Source organism: Anabrus simplex, chromosome 14, assembly GCF_040414725.1.
Source record: "Anabrus simplex isolate iqAnaSimp1 chromosome 14, ASM4041472v1, whole genome shotgun sequence".
Classification (NCBI taxonomy): Eukaryota; Metazoa; Arthropoda; class Insecta; order Orthoptera; family Tettigoniidae; genus Anabrus; species Anabrus simplex.
In genome coordinates, this window is record NC_090278.1 from 3,231,988 (window position 1) to 3,257,473 (window position 25,486).

Here is a 25,486-nt window from a genome sequence, read left to right on the forward strand (position 1 = left end):
CAAATCGAGGAGTGAGGTTCTGCACTCTGTTCAACCAAGTGAAGTCGTCTTTTGCACCTTGCACCGAGCAATGCACTGGCGCATGCACACTGAGAGGCCCTGCTCTAATATATTAAAAGCCAAGAATACTGTAATCATAATAATAAAACGTTCCAATTAAAATTAACCGCATCCCAAGAAGAGCGTAAATATAATAACAAAACATTCCAGTCAAAATTAAGCACACTCCAAGAACAGCGTTAATATAATAACAAAACATTCCAGTCAAAATTAAGCACACTCAAAGAATAGAATAACCGTAATTCAACAATAGTAGACTATAAATGTAATATAAAATAACAATATTAAAACCCGAACTCTGTAAATAGTATCACCGTAATTAAAATAAATCAGAATAAAAAATAAAACCCTGAGAATAGTATCACCGTCGTAATAAAAAAAGTGGCTCTTACAATAAACCTTCAACATTCTCATAGAATAGTCGTGTCGAAATAATTAAAAACTGCAATAAAATGAAACAATTATATACTCACATTAACAAATCCAAAGGCAATACACCAAGTTCTCTCAGTAGTTTACCTAAACTGGTCTTTCCTCCACGGAATAAGCGAGATTCTTCCAAAGAGGAAAGTAGTTTATCACACGTGGGAAATTCCCTTCTCGTGTAATAAGTATAAATATGTTTCCTTATCGCATCCTTTTTAAATACATCTAGTGATGTCTTGGGACAATGTCTTGGTCTTTGCTTTTCAGGAGATTTTTTTTCTTTGCTAGGGGTTTTACGTCGCACCGACACAGATAGGTCTTATGGCGACGATGGGATAGGAAAGGCCTAGGAGTTGGAAGGAAGCGGCCGTGGCCTTAATTAAGGTACAGAATAAAAAATAAATTTTGCCTGGTGTGAAAATGGGAAACCACGGAAAACCATCTTCAGGGCTGCCGATAGTGGGATTCGAACCTCCTATCTCCCGGATGCAAGCTCACAGCCGCGCGCCTCTACGCGCACGGCCAACTCGCCCGGTAATGCTTTTCAGTAGTACGTAGCGCTTCAGAAGGTGTAGTAAGATTTTCAGTCTTTTTACCTATTTTTAAAGCGTCACAAATTCGATCCACTACTTTTGTAACAGGAAGAAGAGACCGGCCGTTATCACGTTCTTTCTCAAAATATTCACGTAGTCGGTACATAAATTCACGGCTTTGGCTCTTATAACAATTGGGGTGTTTTTCTTAGTCGTTTCCGATGTTCTCTTCGAACAAGTGGCATCACCGCACCAGCAGTACACGGGACTCATGGCGACATGAACGGTGATTGGTTCTTCCTGTTAAATCTTAAATCTGGCGCGCCAGTGATGCCAGGCATTGCAAACCGTGACAATTATGCTATCCCTAGCAGAACTCTTAGTATTCTTTGCGCTAAAATAACTGTAATTAAAACAATAACATCAAATCGACGAAGGGTGTTGCTTTCAGTGATTTAATATTAAAAATATACGGCACAATGTACATTCGTAATAGTGTTTTCAGGGTTACATTTATAGTTTCAAACCGCCACAGGTTGGGAATACTGTTTTCTCCTCTCTCTCTCTCTTTTCTTTACACCACAATCTGTCAAGGCCGGACAACCGGCGGCTGGACGGTAGTCTTGCATATTTCTAGTTACTTTACATTCGTACATGTTTTCAAGATGATTTTTTTTTTTTTTTTTTTTCTTTGCGTTTAGGCCATCTGTGGACCACGGTGCTTGTGTTCTAGCTGTGTTTTTGTCTTCGTCTGCTCCTTTTAGCATACTGGATTGTGTTCTTAGTGGCCTCTTGAGCCTTCCTGTTGGCCCAGTATTCCTTCATTTTCTCGCTGAATTCTTTCCTGCGCTCCTCTGACCAATTCCCGGCTCCTTTGTGGCTAGCTGATGTACGGGATGTTAGGAAAGGTTTAGTTTTGACCATTAAACGGTATGCATTTCTGTCAGTAATGGCGGCTTGATTAATATTAAGCTCTGCAAGATCTTTGTCCACTTGTTTGGTCCAGGGGAATCCAGTAGCTTTGCCTTTGTTAGCAACCTTGAAGATCTTATGGGATAATCTATTAGGATCCATTCTGTATAGGTGTCCATAGAAAGTCAGACGTTTTCTCCTGATGGCATCTATGAGGTTTTCTTGGTGCTGGTAGAGCTCATTGTTGGGTTTGTACCATCGCCTTCCATCTGGTAGGATCCTTGGCCCTATTATTCTTCTCAGGAATTTCTGTTCTTGCACTTCCAGGGCTCTCAGTGGGTTTTTTTTAGTTAGGGATAGGCATTCTGCTGCATAGAGGACTGATGGTCTGACTACTGCATTATAGTGTCTCAATTTTACATTCTTTGATAAACGCTTTGAGGCATACAGTTTTCTGCAGGCATGGTAGGCCTTGTCTAATTTGATTCTCCTTTGTTCAAGAGCCATCGTTTCACTTAGGTCCTCCGATACCCACTCTCCGAGGTACTTCACATTTTTAGCTCTCTTGATGTGTTTTGTATCACTGACTCCCATTGTTGTAGGGGCATCTTTGATGTTGGTCATAAACTCGGTCTTTCCAATGTTGATCATGAGGCCCGCTTTAGCTGCAATAGAGTGCAGTGTTTGAAGCTGCATAGTGGCCTCATGCATGTCGTTTGCTAATAAAGTAAGGTCATCAGCAAAGGCCAGGCATGGAATCCTTAGGTTGTCTGATTTAAACCCCATTCTTAATCCGGTGTTCTCAGGTAATGACCTGGTCCATTCTCTTATGATCTTTTCCAGGACACAGTTAAATAATATGCATCAAGATGATCTTTATTTTTATTATTGTAATTTTATTTCATATTTTTAATCATATCCGGTGTCTGTTCTCAGCTCGTACGTGACATGCAAGTGGATATCTACATCAAGGAGACCAGGAACCTCACCACCCTGAGAGTGCCCGAATTCCGTACTGGTAACGAGATTGACGCTCATGAAGAGAACACGAGTAAGTAGAATACACTTCCGTTAACCAAACTCATGTCAGTCGATACGTGTAACTGAATAAAGAAATGTTACAGTTATGTCGTATACTGTGTTTGTGAAATACAATATATATGTACGCTGTACGTTACGCTCATATTAAAACGTATTATTAATTCCAACACTTTATGGCTCTAACATTATCGAACACTGTTGTGCAAAGAAAAGCGAAAAGTTTCTTGCGCAAAGTGTCGTGACATAAAATAATCGAAAACTGTGGTGTGAAGAATTGTCAATATTTTCTTTCGCAAAATTCCGAGACATATGAACTATAAATGGCTTTAAAATGATCGAAAACTGTGGTGCGCAGAATTACGAAAAATTTATTTCGCAAAATGCCATGACATATGAACTATAAATGGCTTTAAACTTATCGAAAACTGTGGTGCGAAGAATTGCGAATATATTTTCGTAAAATGCCGGGATATATAAACTATCTTCTTCTCCGTACAGGCCATGAAGGCCCTGGGAGGGGTGGAAGGTAAAGGCTTCCACTATCCGTAACCTCGGCACTTGATGGGGTAGAGTGGTTAGCTTTACGCCCGGCCGCCTTTGCCCCCAGGAATTAACCTGGTACTCATTTTTGGTGTAGGCTGAGTGAACCTCAGGGCCATATGCACCTCCGGAAGTGGAAATCTCATTTCTTAATTTTAAGACTTCTTGACGGGGATTCGAACCCACGTCCTTCCGGGCGAACCGAGCACACCTTTACCGCCTCGGCCAGGCAGCCCCATATAAACTATAGATGACTTCAAAATTGTCGATAACTGTGGTGTGAAGAATTGCGAAAATTTATTTCGCAAAATATCGTGACATAACGACCATACATGCTATAACTTTTCGAAAACTGTGTAGCGAAGAACTGAGAATATTTATTTCGCTAAATGTCGTGACGTATGAACTATAAATGGCTTTAAAATGATCTAAAACTGTGGTGTGAAGAATTGCGAAAATTTGTTTCGCAAAATATGATCACATACCGTCTATACATGGCTATAAACTTTTCGAAAACTGTGGTACCGGTACGAAGAATTGCGATTTTTTTTTTTTTTTTTTTTTTTTGCTAGTGGCTTTACATCGCACCGACACAGATAGGTCTTATGGCGACGATGCGATAGGAAAGGCCTAGGAGTTGGAAAGAAGCGGCCGTAGCCTTAATTAAGGTACAACCCCAGCATTTGCCTGGTGTGAAAATGGAAAACCATCTTCAGGGCTGCCGACAGTGGGATTCGAACCCACTATCTCCTGCATGCAAGATGAGAGGGAATGACTCCCTTATGTTTGCAGATACAGTAAAAAAATCCATTGCATTTAGTGCTGCTACTCAGGTGGTAGATTATCTTACCAGTTGTTTACCTGGACTTTTCTTAAAAGATTTCAAATAATTCAGAAATTTATTAAACATCTCCCTTGGTAAATTCTTCTCCTCCCTAATTCCTCTTCCAGTTAATTAATATTTCCCTCAATTTGCCCTCTTAAATTTGAATTTTATCTTCACATTATGATCTTTCCAATCTTCAAAAACTCTATTCAGGCTTATTCATCTATTAATGTCATTTCATCTCTCCACTGACAGCTCAAAACATACACTACTCTTTAGCCAGAAATTGCCCAGAACAAATTGTGCTGCTTTCCTTTGGGTATATTCCAGTTCTCAAAGTAAATCTAGTGATAATTTCTCTGTGTGATGAAATGAAATGGTGTATGGCTTTTAGTGCCGGGAGTGTCCGGTGCAGGTCTTTCGATTTGACAACTGTAGGTGACCTGCGCGTCGTGATGAGGATGAAATGATGATGAAGCCCACACATACACCCAGCCCCAGTGCCAGTGAAATTAACCAATGATGGTTAAAATTCCCGACCCTGCCGGGAATCGAACCTGGGACCCCTGTGACCAAAGGCCAGCACGCTAACCATTTAGCCATGGATCTCTGTGTGATGATTACAAGTTACAAGTGCATTTTCTTGCATGTTGTACTTTTGAAGAGGTAGTAGGAAGTAGAACTAGGCAACCATCCTCTGTTAGCTGTAATCAGAGGGGAAAAAGGGATGAGATTGGGAATTAGAAGTGGAGGGGAGGAGGGGGGAGTACAAACATTTATAGACAACAAAAAGTTTGGCGGAGAAGGGGCGGAGGGAGGGTTGGGGGATATAAGTATGGGAGTAAGCAGCAGAATTTAAAAAGAAAAGCTACGAAGTGGTAAGATTTTAATGGTCTCTGAGCAAATTCTGACAGAGAAGTAAAGATTGACAGTTCTACCAACTTAACTGCGGAAATGATATTTTCTTGTTTGTAAGACATTATAATGACTTTTTGGATTTTTCCACCTCAGAAAACAAGGTGAAGCTCTTGACGTTTTAAGCAATACATACCACTGTGTTCCCATCCACTGGGAACATTATAAATAGAAACCTTGTACCAATACATTTTTAGGGAACTGTTGAATATTGAACAATCGAGACTATACTATATAAAGAGATTTTTTTGCTGTTTGTAGCAAATTCTCTGGCAACAATCAAGAGGACTTCAGCAACCGAAGCTCATGTCCACTTTGCCCCCAGCATTGAACAGCAGCAGGAAATAGCAGCCAAGAAGAAAGATAAGGAGGAAGATCAAGAAAACAAGGATGCAGACAAGGGTCTTGGAGGACAGTTTGTTGTTCAGTACGATGTGGACCGCGAGCCTCAAGGAGGTGAAGTGTTGGTGAGTAACAGTACTTTTTGTATTGAAGTATTTGATGAAGAGGTGAAGTATTAGTTCTGACATGTCAATTATTTATGTTCAGTCCTTTCCCATGATATCTCTCTTTTTTTTTTTTTTGCAATTTGCTTTATGTTGCACCAACACAGATAGGTTTAATGATGACAATGAGATAGGAAAGGGCTATGAGTGGGAAGGAAATGGCCATCGCCTTAACAGCCTCAGCATTTGCCTGGCGTGACAATGGGAAACCCCAGAAAACCATTTTCAGGGTTGCCGACAGGGCAGTTCGAACCCACTATCTCTCGAATGCAAGCTCACAGCTGTGCGACCCATGATATCTGAAGGCATGTACACACTATCAAGTTGTTGCATGTAATCCCATTCTGTAAGTGGAGATGCCTTTTGAACTATGGACACAAATATACTTGAAGTGTGTTCTATAAAGGAGACAGCAGATAGCGTGTTATCCCATAATTGACGTCATTAACAAAGAGTCATGTTAAAACATGCGACGCTGTTGACCTGATCCAGTGCAAATTGTAATTCACAGAATCAGATGCACTGGATCGCCTTGGACGTGGGTTTTAGACGATCCTTAAAGGGACTCAGCATGGCTTCAGGTGCTGGATAGATGATGCTCGGGTGTGTCTCAGTATATGCTCATCATCTCCAAGTGTTTACATGTGCAAATCAGGCATTGGCTGCCTGTTGTTGGTGTAAGGAAATAGTCGTAAGTGGATTGTGCACTCACTGATATAAATTTGTTGAGTTTCATAAGCAAGAAGCAGAAATTTGGGACCCATGCTCGCAACAAAGTGCATGATGCATGGAAGAGGTTCAATCGGAATAAGTTGTTACCGTAAGCAGCTTTTTAAGACGAAGAAAGATGTTTTAATATCAACGTTTCAGAAACTATCACAGAATATAAGACAATCCATGAAGCCTAGTAGTGCGAAGAGGGGAGGTTGGTACATATATTTGAATGAAAAGTAGGTAGGCATATTTGAATGTGAAGTGCAATAGTTACGATCTTACATTGCCCTAATTTAAAAACAAATAAGTCATCCTCCACCATCTCCACAGCAATTTCTTCTTCTTTAACAACAGGAAGTTTCCACATGGAGTAACTAAATAGGCAGCAGTAGTGTCGCTATACTCCATATTGTCAACTGCTGAGCACTCACAGCTACAAGGCACATTATCTCTATGACCTATGAAGAAACTTCACCTGCCAGCTAGCTGACTTGTATGAATGATGCACCGTTTATTGCCAATGTACAAGCCCCTGTCTGATAGGTTTTGCTATGAACACACAGTAGATTCCTAGACATCACATACATTGATTCGTTATTGTGTACGTTTCCTCCAAGCCAGGAGTAGCGTTGCAAAGCACTGTGGAGCAAGACAATAAAAAATGCCCGAATTTAATTGACATCTGTAATAACCCGATACTATGGGTTCCAAAAACAAAAATTATAGGCTATCTCTTACTGATGAGTATGATTGTCTTCCTTGGACGATGCTGGTTATGACTCTGAGTTCATTGGTCCCTAGAGGTCAATTTTCAAACCAATTTCTTTCACATTGGTGGCAAACAATGTCGACATCAAAATCTTGAGGATTGCTGTTCATCCTGAGCAATGGCTGCTCTTTGTGGGCATTTTGCTCATTGGTTTCAAGGCTCCATCATTGCTGTTCAAAGTTTTTAAGACTTTTGTTGGTAAGATGCTGCCAAGTTAGGCAATTAGCTGCTTTAGTTGCCCAGTTAGTGTTGATGTGACAGTTCTTCTGGCTTCAGTACCTTCCTAATGTTGTCGGCCACCATTCAGTTGAGCATAGCGTACATGATTTGCTGTGGGAGGCAAAAATGGGGCATACCAATGACATGATTTGTCCAATGAAGTCATTGTTTAATGATGATGGCATCAATACTGGTAATACTGGTTTCTCCTAAGATACTAAGATCAGTTCACAGCTCCTTCCAGGGGGTAACTTAAAGATTCTAAGCAGACAGTGCTGATGATATTTCTCCAGGCATTTTGAATGTGTCCTGTAGGTAGTCCACGTTTTACACCCCAAAAAAAGGAGTTTTGGTGTTACACAAAGCTTAGTCTGTATACGGTACTGATGTTATGATTATCAAAGGCCCTCCGTCATAGTTGGCCAAATGCTGTACTCACACATATTAGGAGAAATACTTGAAATAAAATGCTTGGCCTAAAACTGGTGTTCCTGTCTATACAACAAGTGCCAACTGTAAAATTTTATTCTATGTAAAAGGGTCCTCAGCTTCCATTTTTCTTAGCATCACAGCCAAATTTTTACTCTTTGAACTGAAGTGTTTCATTTCTAAATCCCAGGTCCAAATAAATGAATCAAATATTCAAAGTCCCTTTGATCCAGCTGATTGAAATGTTTGTAATGACCACTAACTGTTTGCGATTTTGAATCGTAAGGTTATGCAGAACCGATTCCTTCTTTGTACAATACATGCTGCCATATCTTCATAAGTGTTTATGATAGTTAAGTTGCATATCAGGATATATGACACACTGAAAAATAACTCAGAAGAAAACATTTCTTCATGATGAGCTCACCACAGACACCTTGGGAATCTGGTTACATTATGTTCTTGGTGAGCATTTTGTAATGACCACTAATTGTTTATGATTTTAAATCCAGAAGTAAAACAGAACTGCTTTTCTCTCTATAAGTTAATGCAAGCAGCCAAAATCTTTGTGTACATTTATCTTTATCAATAAAGTTGGGAACTCACAGATACAAAACTGACTACATTCAGAAATTTCCAAAATTAGTAATTTTAATTTTGTCATTTCAGTGTGCGACAGGCTTCGGCAGCCGGCACATTTCCTATCCTCTCCGCTAGATGGGGTTTCACTCATTGCATTCCTGACCTGGTCAAATGACTGGAAACAGGCTGTGGATTTTAATTTTTTTTTTTTTTTCAGTTTCAGTTTTGTCATTTCAGTATAACATATTTTGGTCAATTTATACACAACTAATTTTTATCCAAAATCTTTCACACCTAAGCACATGATACTGCTTTATTTTGTAGACCCTTTCCCTCTAAATACAATAGAAATATCTTTAAGATAAAATGTACCACATTGTTTAGAAGTGAAAAGGAAAATAGAGTTAGTTGTATAACAATTTATTACAAAGTTTTCCTCCTATTCAATACAGTAAAGTGTTTTGACACTTAAGATTTAAAATCTATACATGTTTCAGCCTGAATCTGGGCCATCTTTAGTAGAAAATATTATTAATACATGCTAATAATTAAAAAAATTAAAATTATATTGAGGAATGATATGTGTGACCAATATATGGTACACTATTCTTATCTTGGAGACTGAGTTCATGGTCTAACTGGATAATAGTAAAATGGAAGGTTACAATTTATAAAGTTCATTATGTTTGCACTAGGGTAGTAAATCATCTTGTCTTGAGTAATGTTAAGAATGTTCTTGATGTTGTCAAAGAAATGAATATCAGCTAACAGGAAAACAATTTGTAATATGTATGAAGATGTGGTCAGCTGCCATAAGGTATTGAAACAGCAATAAATATTGCAGAGTTGGAATGCCTGTGCAAAAAAAAAGTGAAAAAAAAAAAAATCATTTGTTGGAAAAGGGAAGAAAAAAGTGCAGTGTTGAGTTAAATAGGTAAGGGAAATAGATTCGGAAAAAAGAAGCCTATGGGAAGTGAGCAATAAAGTTTTCTCAGATATGTGCTAACATGTTACCCTTTTACTGACAGCTGAAATACACCACCTTGCCTTTTAATTCCTTGCATCAAAGCTAAAGCAAATATTTCCAAAATTCTTTCCTCAGAATGTACTGCGAGAGTTGGACTACAAATAGAAAGGTTTGAATATTGTAATAAATACAGTCCTATTAACAAAGCTGCGAATAGGTTCTCTTTTCAATCTGTTGGTGTACAAGTGTCCCAATACCTGCTAATGTATGCATGTACTTACTGTGTGTAGGTGAACGAGGGCTACTTCGTCCACTTCTTCGCCCCCTCAGAGTTGCCCCCTCTCCACAAACATGTGGTGTTCGTGTTGGATGTGAGTGGTTCCATGGAGGGACGTAAAGTGGAACAGTTGAAGGAGGCTATGATTATCATCCTGAATGACCTCAATCCTGGGGACTACTTCAACATCCTCGAGTTCTCATATTCCGTCACGGTGAGTAGTTTTTTTACTGTGGATTTCTTGAACTTTAAGCCCCTATGGCATAGAAATCCTAGACATTAACATAAGCACCTGAACATATGTCACAAACATTGTCATCATTCACAATGTAGCATCGAATCAATCATCAATCAACCATCATTCATCTGTATTTAGGACTTTTGTCCAGGTGGCAGATTGCCTATCATTTGTTTACCTCATCTTTTCTTAAATGATTTCAAAGAACTCTGACATTTTTTAACATTTCCCTTGATCAATTATTCAAATCTCTAACTCCTCTTCCTACAAATTAATATTTGCCACAATTTGTCCTCCTGAATTCCAACTTCATTTTCATATTATGATCTCTCCTACTTTTAAGCTGCCTGTGGATCAGTGGTAGAGTGTCAGCCTCCAGATCCCAAGATAGCAGGTTCAAACCCGGCAGAGGTAGTCGGATTTTTGAGGGCGGAAAAAGTCCATTCGATGCTCCATGTCATACGATGTCGGCATGTAAGAGATCTCTGGTGACACATTTGGTGTTTACCCGACAAAATTCATTAAATCTCAGCCATAGACACCCAAGAAAGTTTCTGTTTACTCGGTCTGCCATCCAGTGGGCCTAGAGTAAAATGGAACATCGAAATTGATGAGCAGACAGCCAGATGGCGTCAAATTGAACTGTCTGCACATGGTAGCTGAGGCCATACAGTTGTTGTTGTTGTTGTTATTATTATTATTATTATTATTATTATTATTATTATTATTATTATTATTATTATTATTATTATTATTATTTATCCTACTTTTAAAAGCTCCACTCGAGCTTATTCGCCCACTAATGCCATTCCACGCCATCTCTCCGCTGACAGCTCGGAGCACACTTCATAACATTTTAATAGGATGTTCACCTATTCAATACACAATTATTAATGACAATATAACTATATTTTTATTGCAAAATCATTGGCTATATTCTCATAAAGTGTGAGGTCATCCTCAGCCATTACATTCAACCAAAACTGGCATATATTAAAAAACACTGAAAAGTACGTACAAAACATCTAATATATGTGATGAAACAAAACACTTTAAAAGTTCATAAATCTTTTGTAAATTTAAATATAGCCAATGACTTTTTAAATGAAAACATAGTTATATTATCATTAATAATTGTGTACTGAATAGGTGGAACCAGTCTTACCCCAGTAAACGTAGAGTATCTGTCAATATGGATCAAGATAAAATTTATATTATATGAGCATACTGCTTAGTCGAGCAGCTCGTCTCCTTACTCCCACGTCTTCCCAGCACAAAGTTAGCAACATTTTTGTGATGCTAGTCTCCTTTTTTATTTTATTTTCTTGTTAACTTAAAGTAAAAGCCATTTCTTTTCAGTTTCGACTGAGTTAATTCATATCTGTAGCTCCTTCAGTCTGTTGAAACTAATTTATGATTAAATAAAATTTATAAAACCAAACCCCATGGTGCAACAGCCCCCTAAGGGCTATGGCCTACCAAGTGACCGCTGCTCAGCCCGAAGGCCTGCAGATTATGAGGTATCATGTGGTCAGCACGACGGATCCTCTTGGCCATTATTCTTGGCTTTGTAGACCGGGGTTGCCGTTTCACCGTCAGATAGCTCCTCAATTGTAATCACGTAGGCTGAGTGGACCTCGAACCAGCCAAGAAAGTTTCTGTCCGGGAATCAAAACCGGCACCTCCGGCCCCTACACTACAGGGCCAGCAGAAATAAAATTTATAAATTACCTGAAAAAGAATCAACTTAAAATAGAATGGTAAGTTTTGTTCTTGAAAGGACATGATCAAATTCCTTCTCATCACTGTGAGTGGGAACAGTAGAATAACACCCACGGTATCCTCTGCCTCTCATAAGAGGTGGCCTAAAAGTAGGGTCAGGGGCTCTCAACTTCGTTTGGCGACCATGGTTCTCCTAGCTGAGTCCTGATATTGGTTCCACTTATTTGTGTCAGGCCTCTCACTTTCGTCTATGCCAGTAGCATCCAGAGCGCTTCACACTGTGCAAACTCGCACAGCTGTACACCTGTGAATCCACAGCGGCGCAGAGTCAGGGTAGGATTGGTGCCCGTTCTGTCACGGTAGACAACGGTGTGCGTGCATTATGGGAGGGACGTATCCTGTGATGCTACTCCTGTGTTTTATTATCAATCTGTTATCAGACCCCTCCCTAGTACTAGTTTTTAACTGGTGTGTAAAATTTGTCGTATGTTTGCCATTGTAAAAACATTAGGTATTTTGCTTTTGTAAAGCTGTTATTGTGTGATATTTGGCATAGAGGAAATATGTTTTCTTGTTCCCTTTTGCATGTATGTATGTTGTATGTTGGATATTCAGCCCGAAGGTTGGTTTGATTCTCAACAGCTCCGCCATCAGTTGTCATAAATGGCCTAGGCGTCACTGAAGAGGCGTGCTAAGGAAATGAGGAGTGAGGTAGTTTCCTTTTGCTTTCCTTACTGAGCCAGAAGTTGCTCTTACACATCAGTCTGCCAAGCCCACTGAAATGCATGCACCAGCTGACCCTATGAGCAACATTTTCACATCATTCATAACAGGGACTGGCTGCATAAGGAATGGCATAAGTAGCATAACTAATGATCTGAATAAACATTTACCAGTTCCTGTTTTGCAATTGAAATTGTAATGATTAGCAGTGATGGAACTAACAGTTCTATGAATATTAATGCAAGAAAGAGTCTGGATGATGAGCATATTCAAGATGCTAAGAATTTAGAGCCTAATTTATTTTTCAAAATTTTACTCTTAGTTCATCCCAGATTTTAATGTCAATTGTGTGTTTGTACATTTGTTTAGTTATTAGATGTATGACATTAAGGCTGAAGATGGCCAGCCAAGGCCAAAGCTAGTCCCTAGTGTAGTAATGTAATTCAAAGATATTGCATATTATAGTATTGAAAAGGTGGACATTACGACATTAATTTAATGATTATTATTGTGATCACAATTCAATATGGATCAAAACCATGAAGTTTATATCCATTGAAGACATGGATACAAGATTTCATGCTTACATTTTATTTAATATTAATTGTGAATGAGAGTTAACTCTTTTAGATGACAGGCCTTTGTCACTGTGTTACTCATTTCCTATGAAGTTCCAATGATAATGAAGAACATCACTTCTTCCTTTTAGGTGTGGAACCTGGACTCTGCCTCAGCCAACTTGGTCTACTCGCCATACAGTAGCAACAAGAATGAGACAGGTCTTGGAGTTGTGCCTGCCTTCCCAGCAACTCCAGAGTACATCAAGAAAGCAAAGGACGTCATCAGCAAGATGACTGCAGGTGGAGGTAGGTAGTAAGCACTATAACATAGCTCAATACAAATATAATCAATTTATTAAAATTTTCTTTAAATTTACTAAAATCTTCCAATCCAAAGTTTGCATCAGTTAAATGTTTTAGCTACTTCCATCTGTCCTCGAACTCTCCCTAGAGTGGTACCTCCTCATTCCACAGTAAGTGAATCTACTGTTATCCATATATAAACAAAACTGCCCAGACCATTTCCATGTAGGAAGGAAGCTTCTAGCAAGGTTGTGGCTCCCAAGTCGTGGAGATTGCAGGGAATGAACTTGCAGATGAAACAACAAACAAAGCAGTACTTTTACTTAGACATGTGAATGTACCTGCTAGGGATATTTGTTCTCAGCTACATCAAAACATCTTGACATCCTGGGAGCTATCCAAACTCCCTACAAGCTGAGAGCAATTAAGAAGACAACTATCATGTGGCGGTCCACTTTCCAGCCTTCATGGAGAAAGGCTGGCTGTAGTTTTGTGTAGACTGAGGATAGGTCACGGACGATCTACACATTCTTACCTCCTAAAGAAGGGAGACCCCCCCCGCAGTGTGTTCTTGTGATGCCACTTCACCGCGGCCCACATCCTCACAGAGTGCGCTGATCTATCAGGCCTAAGACAGAGCCTCAGCTTGCAGGAGACACTCAAATTGATACCAGTCGATGATGTGATGACTGCTGATCTCGTCATTTGCTTTATGTGGTAGAGTGGATTAATCAAGGGCATTAAAATTTCAAGTGTTTTGTTACTCACATTCCCTTTTGATGCATCTGTGTCCTTTTCAGCTTAAAGTCTTTTTTTAATTCACTTTCAAATTCCTCCATTGAATATATAAAGTAATTTTATTTTAATTTATACTTCCTATTAAAATAAAAATTACCACCAGTACCAACATGTCTTTGTCCCAAAGGGATGCACCTCTTTTGAGTGGATGTGTCCTGCATGTTTCTCTTTAACCACACACCAGCCCTCCTACCCATCTTAAATTTCTGCTAGTATCAGGACTTGAACATGGGCATCCAATGACAGGCAGGGAAAGCCTTTCTTAAGAAATTTGCTCACAGACATAGAACTTAAACCTTCCACATCAGGACTGAAGATCTGTCACATTGACTCCTTTATAATTATTGATGCTTGCCTTCCCGACGAAGCAGAAACCAACTCATCGTTTACTGAGTAGAAGAAATGAGATTCATGAGAAGAGAGAAGACAGAGTTTTTGAAGATGTGGAAATTGCCCTTGTTCCTTCATGTTTTCATATTTGTCTTTTGTGTTTGTTAAGAAGGAAGCCATACTTTCCTGTGTCGACTCAGTTAAATGTAACTTAAAAGCTTTTCAGTCTGTTAACAACAAAAGTTAGTCACCCCTGAGAAATCATTACAAGCATCATTTAATACCATGTACCTCTGCCTCTGGACTTGATAACCACCAGATTTTGGTTAGGAAGTGCTTCCACAAGGTTGTGCAGGTACGTTGCATCCAGGTTAAGCCACTTGCTGAGGATCTGATTGCGCAATTCCACCAAATAGCAGGGATGCTGATGCCGGCATGTTACCTGCTGTTCAAACATGTCCCACAGATTTTGAATGGGGTTCAAGTCAGGAGATTTTGCAGGCCAATTGAGATGTAATAGGGTGGTAGAGTGTTCATAGAATGAGCCACATATGCATCCAGCCCGATGAACTTTGCTGTTGTCATCTTGAAAACTCGGGGTATCAATAGCATACTCATCATGCAGATTTTGACTGAAAGGCAACACCTGATCCATCCAGAATGTTTAAATAAACATGCTGGTTCATGTTGGTGGTCACCTCAGTGAGCGGGCCCAATCCACGATATGAAATACACTCCCAAAACATCACTGACCCACCTTTGACTTGAACCTGATCTTGCACACTTCCAGGATGAAATGCTTCATTTGGTATTTGCTGCACTCGACGACGTGCACCATTGGACTACAGGCAAAAACTTGATTCTTCAGATCACACTACATTCTGCCAGTCAGCGACTGTCCACGCAGCTTTATGTGCATGCAGTTCCTCTTGTAATGTTCTCTCACTAACAGGTTGGGAAGGACCTTCATTCATTGACTGCAACAACTTCTGTTGGGTTTGGAAGTGATTTTGATTCACAAACCATGAAACGCATCTCCGGTCCCTCTCGGTCAGGATCTTTTATAGACCACAATTCTGATGTCGTGTTTCGTGGCCATGTGTAGTACACCACTGATTGTAGACACGTTGAACAGTCTGCTATATGGGACACCAACAAATCCAGCAACTTCACTCACCGTATGGCCATGGGCATGGCCAAACACGATTGCCCCTTTTTGCCTCTGTGTCACATCTTTACACCTCCCCCTGGTGACGTACGCTGTCCGCTTGAAACATCAACGTCTCGCTGGTCGTACTGCCTTATGCTCACGTAGAGGCAGTGTGTGTGTGCGGTTGAGCATGGGACTTCTCTGCACAATCTGTACAGGCTTAACGATCCATCTGTGCATGCGCACTAGAGTGACTAATTTTTTGTCCAGTGAGCTTATAAATACACGTAAAAAACACATAATTAAGGAGGGAATAATAAGGAATAGTGTGTATTTTTTTCCTTGTTAAATAATCTGTTTTTTTTTACAGGTATGTTATTGTAATGTTTATATTTAACTTGTGTGTTCGACAGACTGAAATGCTTTTAAGTTACATCGTTAGTGTACAAGTGCATATTTTTTATTCCTTGCAGGTACTAACATCCACGATGCTCTGAAGACTGCAATCAATGTTGTCCACACCGGGCTGCAGAACGTGACAGCTACCGAGAGCAAACCGGAGCCCATCATCGTGTTCCTGACCGACGGAGAGCCGACCGTGGGTGAGACACGACCACAGAAACTGCATGCCATGGTCAGTGAGATGAACGAGAACCCGTCGGCTGCTATCTTTAGTCTTGCATTCGGAGATGATGCCGACTTTGGGTTCCTCAAGAAATTGTCATTACGTAACAGTGGTTTCGCAAGGAAGATCTATGAGGCTGCTGATGCAACTCTTCAGCTTAGGGACTTCTACAAGCAGGTGGCTTCTCCACTTCTATCAAATGTCACCTTCAAGTACGACCCAGACAAGGTACGTGGCACATTTTTTTTTTTACAAGTTTTTATATCGTACCAACACAGATAGGTCTTATGGTGAAGATGGAATAGGGAAGGACTAGGAGTGAGAATGAAGCTGCCTTGGCCTTAATTAAGGTACAACCCCAGCATTTTCCTGGTGTGAAAATGGGAAACCATGGAAAACCGTCTTCAGGGCTGCCGATAGTGGGGTTCAAAGACACTATCTCCCATATATTGGATACTGCCCACACTTAAGAGATTGTAGCTACCAAGCTCGGCTGTGGAACTCATTGACTGAATCCTTCATTAATGAGTTAGACGTTGTACATTTTAATTTCTTACTATACTCAGGTAGGAAAGTAACTAATAAATTAATTGTACATATGGTGAACGTAACTCGAAGTACGAATTCGGGACACTCCCTCTCCCGGCCTGCTGGGATACCGGTACGGATTGATACAGAACTCTTGACTTCTGTTACTAACACTGATTGTAACTTTAACAGTTAACACATTGGAGATGGCCATATTTGAATGTGTTACCTCCAGAAATCACAGGATTTGTAATGGTTTTTGAAAACATTTTCAATGCCAGGGAAAGCAATGATTGTAATAAATTTTGGAATACTTAGAAAGATCACACTTTCCTCTATACAAAAATGAATTTTAATTACCATAATAGTACAGCAATTGTAGATACTATTCGAAAGAGGAGGATCTCTCTTTTCATGGTCACATCATGAGGACACTAAGAATAAGATTACCAAGAAAAATTCAAGAGAAACTCGGGTATCTGAAGCAATAAGTAGGATGGATTTTTTTTTTTTTTGCTATGGGCTTTACGTCGCACCGACACAGATAGGTCTTATGGCGACAATGGGATAGGAAAGGCCTAGGAGTTGGAAGGAAGCGGCCGTGGCCTTAATTAAGGTACAGCCCCAGCATTTGCCTGGTGTGAAAATGGGAAACCACGGAAAACCATTTTCAGGGCTGCCGATAGTGGGATTCGAACCTACTATCTCCCAGATGCAAGCTCACAGCTGCGCGCCTCTACACGCACGGCCAACTCGCCCGGTGTAGGATGGATTAAGAATATTAGAGAGGAGATGGGAAAATAGAAATAACTCTGGATGATTTGTAAAACAAAACGGAAAATTTAAAGAAACTGAACAACATAAAAACAAGATTTAAACCGAAAATAAAAAACAACATACAATATAATAATGGCGTGTGGCCTCCGAAGAGGCTGAGTACAGGTCTTTCGAGCTGACGCCGTATAGGCGACCTGCGCGTCTTTGAGAATGGGGCCCTCCCTGTGATGAATTGTAATGCTCAAGACGACACACACACCCAGCCCCCGAGCCATTGGAATTAACCAATGCATTCCCGGCCGGGAATCGAACCCGGGACCCTCTGGACCAAAGGCCAGCACGCCAACCATTTAGCCATGGAGCCGGACAACAACATACAATGAAAAGGATATTTACAGATGAGAAACAACAGAAAAGATCAGAACAAATGAAAAGCTGCTGGACATTTCAGAAAGAAATCCTATAAAAAAAAAAAAAGATTGACCTAAGCAGTCCAATGAGGCCACAGAAACAGAATAATAATGACCATCATCCTATGGCCTCAGCTGACATCATGCAAACCTTCTGAATTGGTGCCATCTAGGTGTCCTGCCTACCAGTTTCAACATTCTGATTGTGCTGCTAGCAGCTAAAGTGGAACTCTACTGAATGGATACTATGGTTGAGTTAATTCAATTTTGTCATCTGACACTAAGTGCATCACCAGAAGGAACCTGTAACATGCAAACAACAATGACATCCAATGCCAAGAGTTTCGACCATCCTTAAAAAATCCACTACCTCAGTCAGGTTTGAACCTGCAAACTTGGAATCATTCTATTACTGATCCATCAAGGCAGATAAATATCGGTATGTGGCCCTCATTGTCAGATAATTTACAGATCCCTGCATTATATTATCAAATGCTTCTTTCAAGATTGCTTCAGAGTATATATTAAATAACAAAGGAGTCAGTACACATCCCTGTGGTACTCCTTACTGAATTTTTAACTCCTCTAACCACTAGACATAGAAAACATGGGTTTTGCAACATATCTGTGATTTAAGACATCTTTAAGACTACAGTCAAGGCATTTGGGTCACAGGCCTCATCTTAATCTACATTTACATTACTTATCCTAGATGACTATGGTAGAAGTTAGAGGGTTGGTTTTCACCTTAATTTTAATTGTCCTGTTCACCTTTATCATGGCCTGTGATAATTGGAGAGGAGTTTCTGTATATCCTGTATAAAGCATTAAGTTACCAAGTTTATCAAGTGTATTTTGAAGCATGCTTTTCAGGAACTAGTGAGTTTGTTCAGTTCATTCTCTATAAATGTTTCTTATTGTTTACAGGTGGACAGCACAACAGTGACTCGTAAGATGTTCCCCATCTTCTTCTTGGGTTCTGAGTGTGTTGTTGCTGGTCGTCTCTCAGACAAAGAGGGATCAGACATTACAGGCGAGGTAAGCTGGTCTTTATGATATACAATGTAAACTATATATTTAATGTCCAAGTTTTAAAATTTTGCCACACCTAAAACCTACCACCTTTCAGTGCATTTATTATGTTGTCAGAGAATGACACTTGTTTATAAGGACATGTTTCGTCTCTTAATATGAGACATCTTCAGCTTAGTAATACATAAAAGTGAATGTGAATGTGTGTTAGCTCGCCTTGAAAGGTGGAGAAACTCACGTCTAATATATTGGAGATATAAGATCTGGGAATTCATATTCAGCTACAGTGTATAATTGAGAGGAGTTTCCCCTGTTTTATATTTACAAGATAGAAAATACACACAGTACATGGCTTATGTTGCTTTTAAATACTTTTAATCACCCGTCAGTGAAAATGATATAATATACAGTGTTTTTCTCTCATGAAGGAGAAGAAGAAGAAGAAGACAACAATGGCCTTTTTAAAGACTTTTTATTAATTCACAGTATGCATTTTAATTAGTGTGCCTACCGAGCTCGATAGCTGCAGTCACTTAAGTGTGGCCAGTATCCAGTAATCGGGAGATCGTGGGTTCGAACCCCACTGTCGGCAGCCCTGAAGATGGTTTTCCGTGGTTTCCCATTTTCACACCAGGCAAATGCCGGGGCTGTACCTTAATTAAGGCCACGGCCGCTTCCTTCCACTTCCTAGGCCTTTCCCATCCCATCGTCGCCATAAGACCTATCCGTGTCGGTGCGACGTAAAGCAAATAGCAAAAAAAAAAAAAAAAAAAAAAAAAATTAGTGTGCCTTTTGTCATCTTTACATATTACTCATAATAAGAGACAAAACGTGTCTGTATAAACAAGTGTCATTCTTTGGCAACGTAATAAATGCATTGAAAGGTGGAACGTTCTTGATTTTAATTAGATAGCGTCAATGAGGACACTTCATAATGAAGTGTAAGAGAGGGAGAGATAATTCAGTTGATTTGTTGATTTATAAGCTATGCGTTAATGGGAACATTCACAGAAGTTATGTGTACATAGTATACAGTAATGCTAAGATGTAAAACTGTACATTCTTCTTATTATTATATTATTTTTATTAATAACTTCGTTGAGCCTGCCTGGTGACCATGATTGTTAAGGCGTTGAAGTCTAAACAATCTGACACCGTAGTTAGCTGGTTCAAGTCGCATTGGTCGAAAAAAGTTTTCATCATCAGGATGTTGGCTGGCAGGGTAGAGGAGATGGTGATATAGAATTTCTATTCACTACATTGCGTGCCAAAAGCCTGGATTAAATTCCAAACCTCTCTGCAGTGCTCATATGGATTGAGGGCATGTGCCGCTGTTGATAGTGATTTGTCCGTTGGATGGGAACGTTAAACCTTGAGCAGCCCCCTTGGTGCTATTCAGCAAGAGCAGAATTTCACCCTCTCCCTTCTTACTGGCATATACCACGTCATTCATTTCATCTCATTAGCTCCTCTGATGAGGTTGATGTCGGGAAGGGCATCTGGTCATAAAAACCCGCCACGACAAATTCATCTCACCTCATACCTGACCCCATAGAGAAGCAGGAAATGAGAGAAGGGTTGGACAAACAAACATTATTAACTTTATTGGCCACATTGAACTACTTGAGTCATTCTAAGTGCACTTTCTCTTTGAAGGTTGTACTGTTTGGTTCTTGTGATCTGCACAGTACATTCAGATTTGTTCCGATCGTAATTTTCTCAATTTGTCTGAAATTCTATGTGTCATTTCTGCTGAAAATTTGAAAGTCTTAAGAAGGGTGTTAATATTAATTTTGTTCTCTGCATCTCCTATCTCGAGTCCAACTGCTCTGCAATCTTTGTGAATTTCGTGGATCCATTGTCCTCCTGTCTTCTTTCTATGATTTCTCATCACTAGCTGTCGTAAAATCCGGTTTTCTGGCAGTCGTAAGATGTGAAAGAAATAAGAGAAATACAAAGTCAGATGATGAAGGAAATATTAGATTAGGAAATGAAGTCTTAAAGGAAGTAGATGATTATTGTTACTTGGGTTGTAAAATAATTAACGATGGCAGGAATAAGGAGGACATAAAATACAGACTAGCACAAGAAAGGAAGTACTTTCTTAACCCTGCAGTGGTCGCACATAATTCTACGTCATCGAACGTTTCTGAGCCAATTGTGCTATCCCAAGTTTCGAATAAGGATTTACGTTAATTTCAGGACATTTTGGAAGGATGAACATAAATTACTGAATCCAGTTTATTGACATAAAAGCTACTTACGATGGACGTTGAGCAACAGAGTAGGAACCAAAATCGTTTCTCTGACACAACCAAGCAGGAGAGTTGTACACCCATCATATCGCCAGCTGATATGTCTTCGGTATCTTTCCTTATAGCACATAAATATCGCATGCCAATTAGGGCCTTTATTTCACATATGTCGGTAGAATGAGCATTCCTATCTCTGCTATAGTTTGTTTGAACCTCTTCAGTTTTTCCTGTTTGTGCATTACATTATAGTAGATAGTATTGTGTCATCAAAGGATAGCTCTCAGCATTCTTAATATCAGCAAACTTTGCAACACACTTCGCACCAAGCAAATGCATAACGATATTTTGTCGCCAGGTTTGAACATTTCTGGGAGGATTAGCTTTATATCACTTAAGAACTGTATTTCTCCTTAGGAAACAATCACTGTCCTTTCCTCCTGCTTCATCGATATTGTCTGGATCTTCACTTCTGATTTCTACAACATCTTCCTCCTCATCACTATACAATTCATCTTCTTCATCATCGTTGTCATCCTCAAGCAATCTGTGCACAGTTCTTCTGTCGTCAATATGAGAAATTACGCTTTAGCAAGAAACCATGCAATCTGAGACATTCTGAAGGATAACTGCTGCAATAATATTGAAGGTATTACTTCAAAACAGGATCTTTCTTTGTAGCGATGAAGTTCACGCGGCGTTTATGAGACGCCATTGACGCTCGTGTAAAAAATGCTTCACCACCACGTGAGTTAGACTAACACTTGTACACTGATGCTTTACTATGTTGTTTGTGAATAGTTACTTGAAAAGTAGATGGCATTTCCAGTCTGTGGCCTCGGTAGTTTCCTTGCAATGACATAAATAAATTAGAACAGTATCTCTCAGACGCCGCACAACCACTACCGGTTTAAGAAAAGAAATTTGCTCACTTAGAACACTGATATAAGAATTAGAAAGATATGCTTTCGTCTGGAGCGTGACATTGTATGGAAGTGAAACATGGATGATAACTAGCTCAGAAAGAAAGACTATGGAAGCTTTTGAAATGTGGTGTTACAAAAGAATGCTGAAGGTGAGATGGATAGATCAAATCACGAATGAAGAGCTACTAAATTGAATTGGTGAGAGGAGATTGATTTGACTGAAGAAGAGACATATCTTAAGACACCCAGGACTTGTTCAGTTGGTTTCTGAGGGAGAACAGTAGGGGTAAATATGCGTATGATCATGACACGCAGATTAGAGTAGATATAGGATGTAGTAGTTACTTAGAAATGAAAAGGTTAGCACAGCATAGGGTGGCATGGAGGGCTGCATCAAACCAGTCTATGGACTGATGATACAAACAACAACAAATAGTAACTTATATTTAATCAGCAGAGATGGGAGCACTTCTATGTATGGTCCTTCTCCATCTGCCGTCAACAAATTCTAGAATATTTTTTGGAAATTAAATAAATAACTAAGAGGACCCATGCTGCTCAGCAGAAGTCATTATAAGGAGGTCAGATAACTTGTCTTGATATGTCTATCATAGTCCTATTATTTTGCCTGCCCTTTTCAATGGTTTTATGAACATTCAATGAGAAGCGGGTTATGGTATGCTGCAGTTTGTAGTCAGAATTCATATCCATTCTGGCAACATCATGCCATCTACTTGGTAAAAATCTATCCATATATTAACTTTTTTATCCTGCAGTTCTTGATGTAAAGATTGGCTTTGTGTTGTAGAAGGCAATGGAATTATTAATCGCAGTTCTGCGACATAGAACGGTTGTCTTGTGAGCTCATAGGTTAGTCTCAAAGGAGCACATTTTTCGCCAGGCAGTGAACTTTTTAAGATACATGGTCTTCAATCTTTCTAGCGTAGCTAGGTTATCCTTTGATAAGTAATTTCTAAGGCGTATGTCGTGATGAGGTCTGTTTGTATGTAGATATGTTTTTCTCTTAGCAGCATGTAACTTATTATGAACACTCTGCCATCTTTTGAATATATCTGGAAGCTGGGGAAGGTTAGAGAATCAAAGAATATCTAGCAGGGAATAGTATTCTTTTGTGATCAGAGGAAGTGGCTTGACAGGTAGTAATCAAACATGGCTGCATGCAATGACATTACTAAGGATGAAATTCATATATCAGAATATAAAAGTGTTAGTCGTTTAGCAACGTGCTAAGTACAGACTGTGTTGCCTTCGCTTGCAACTGTTGGACTGATTATTTAATGATTTGATTTTATGATTACTCAAAGTTGGATATACTTAGAGACCTATCAATATCTCAGTACTCACTGGCAGGTAATTCTGGAGAGAATAAAACAAAAATGACGTAGAACGGACGGACGGATTTGCCAAAGCTGTTTTTAGTGAATTCTTAACACATTAACTACCAGCTACTCAATGGGTGATTTAAATCTCCAGCCCAGCCTTTTATTTCCCCTCATCTTTATAGTGCACTATTTTACATGAAATATTACTGTACGAAAACTGGTCGCTGAGCCTTTTGAGAATCGGCCTATTGTTTTATAGCCTATCAAGATTCCACTCATAACGACCGCTGTTGTTTAAGTGCAAGGATGACAATATGTTTTCCAACTGGGCTCATGCCATGATTTTTGAAAAAATTGGCGAGCCAAAAATAGTGTCCTCTGTCCATTATATTTTCAGATTATGGTTTTTGAATTATTCCGCTTACAAACATTAGTCCTAAAAACTTTTCATCTCATTTACGTCGACCAGTTTCCATGAGTGAATGGACTTGGTGCTGCACTAATAAATTGTTCCGCATAAAGGTTTGTCTGATGGCTTGCATATTCAAGGAAATCGTCATTTACAAATAAATTGATGAAATATGTAGTTTTGTTGCTATTTTCGATACCAACATTTAATCCTACCTGGTCAGTGAACATGATTGCAGGCGGACAATAAGACTGATGCGTATCGGTTATTTGAATGTGTTGAATTTCACTTTGCCCACAGTCTGGTATATCATCATCGGAATTTCTTACTCTATCACTGAAATCGGGGATAAATTCATCACCAGAATCATCGTTCAGTAGTATGTCTTCAATTTCCTCGCTTTGTATACTGTGTTTGTAACTCGTCATGTTATCGCGACACAATAACTCACTTCACCTCCACACCCTCAATATAATACCACGACTGGCTTAGGTCCATGTTTAGTTGGAATGTACCTTCTGTTTAGGTAGTCAGGGTGAGGCACTGTTCATTTATATGCCATCTATGGTTTTCAACACGAACTACGACTTCGTACGAATTTAGCGCTAAATTCGACACAACATTTACATTTAAACATAAGAGTTTCATTTTTGGTCCGTATTGAACTGAGAATGGAAGATAGGAAAAAAAAAACTAGAAAGGGTCCACCTTTTCAATACAAAAATGTTATAGTTTATTTATAACATGTATTTGCACTTGGGACTAGTTTCGACGCTGTGTTGGCGTCATCATCAGCCAAAAAATGGGAAAATGCTAAAGCACTACCCAAAATCCACAAAACCGGTGTCCCTATTCGACCCATAATAAACTACAGACCAAGCCCCTTATATAAATTATCTCAGTTTATCCAACAATTTCTTAATAAACATTATAAATTCTCATCAAATAAATCTATCAGGAACACTATAGAATTAGTGAACAAACTAAACAGTTTCAAGCTTCAACCATATCATTCAATGCACTCCTTTGATATAGTCAACATGTATCCCAGTATAAAAACCAACTCATTATTCCCGATCATCGAAAAGAACTTACTTGCTAACAATCAACTAAGTAAACTAGAAGTTCAAGACTTTATGACCATACTAAGACTACTAATTAACAATAACTACTTCACATTCGATAAGATCATTTACAAACAAGATGGTTTGGCTATGGGTTCACCAGCCTCAGGAATTTTAGCAGAGATCTACCTTGATTTCCTAGAGCACACCGCCATCGACAATAACATCAAATTTGCTAATATCCAACTCTGGGCGAGGTACGTAGATGACACTTTTATAATCCTAGATGAACGCTCCATAGACGCACCATCCACCCTCAAAAACCTTAATAACATTGATCATGACATTAAATTTACCTCAGAATCAGAGACAAACAACTCCATCAACTTCCTAGACCTAACAATCAATAGGCACCCCTCTTCGTTCACATATAGTATCTATAGAAAACCCACTCAAACGGCCACTACTATAAGAAATGACTCACTACACCCCCAAACACACAAAGCGGCTACATATAATAGCTTAGTAGACCGAGCATTCAAAATTCCGATGTCAAGAAAAAACTTAAATAAAGAATTGA

General features: G+C 39.3%; 1 protein-coding gene across 13 annotated transcripts in view; it reads left to right on the forward strand.

The window, feature by feature from the left end:
• The window catches only part of LOC136885272 (inter-alpha-trypsin inhibitor heavy chain H4), a 143,361-nt gene that overhangs the window by 66,186 nt on the left and 51,689 nt on the right, over nt 1-25,486 (forward strand). For all 13 annotated transcript variants that reach the window (XM_067157763.2, XM_067157770.2, XM_067157769.2 and 10 more), the window contains exons 5-10: nt 2,868-2,982; nt 5,515-5,720; nt 9,730-9,930; nt 13,109-13,265; nt 16,014-16,393; nt 18,808-18,918. In XM_067157763.2, the coding sequence (XP_067013864.2) occupies nt 2,868-2,982; nt 5,515-5,720; nt 9,730-9,930; nt 13,109-13,265; nt 16,014-16,393; nt 18,808-18,918 (1,170 nt within the window). The remainder of the gene's footprint in view (nt 1-2,867; nt 2,983-5,514; nt 5,721-9,729; nt 9,931-13,108; nt 13,266-16,013; nt 16,394-18,807; nt 18,919-25,486) is intronic.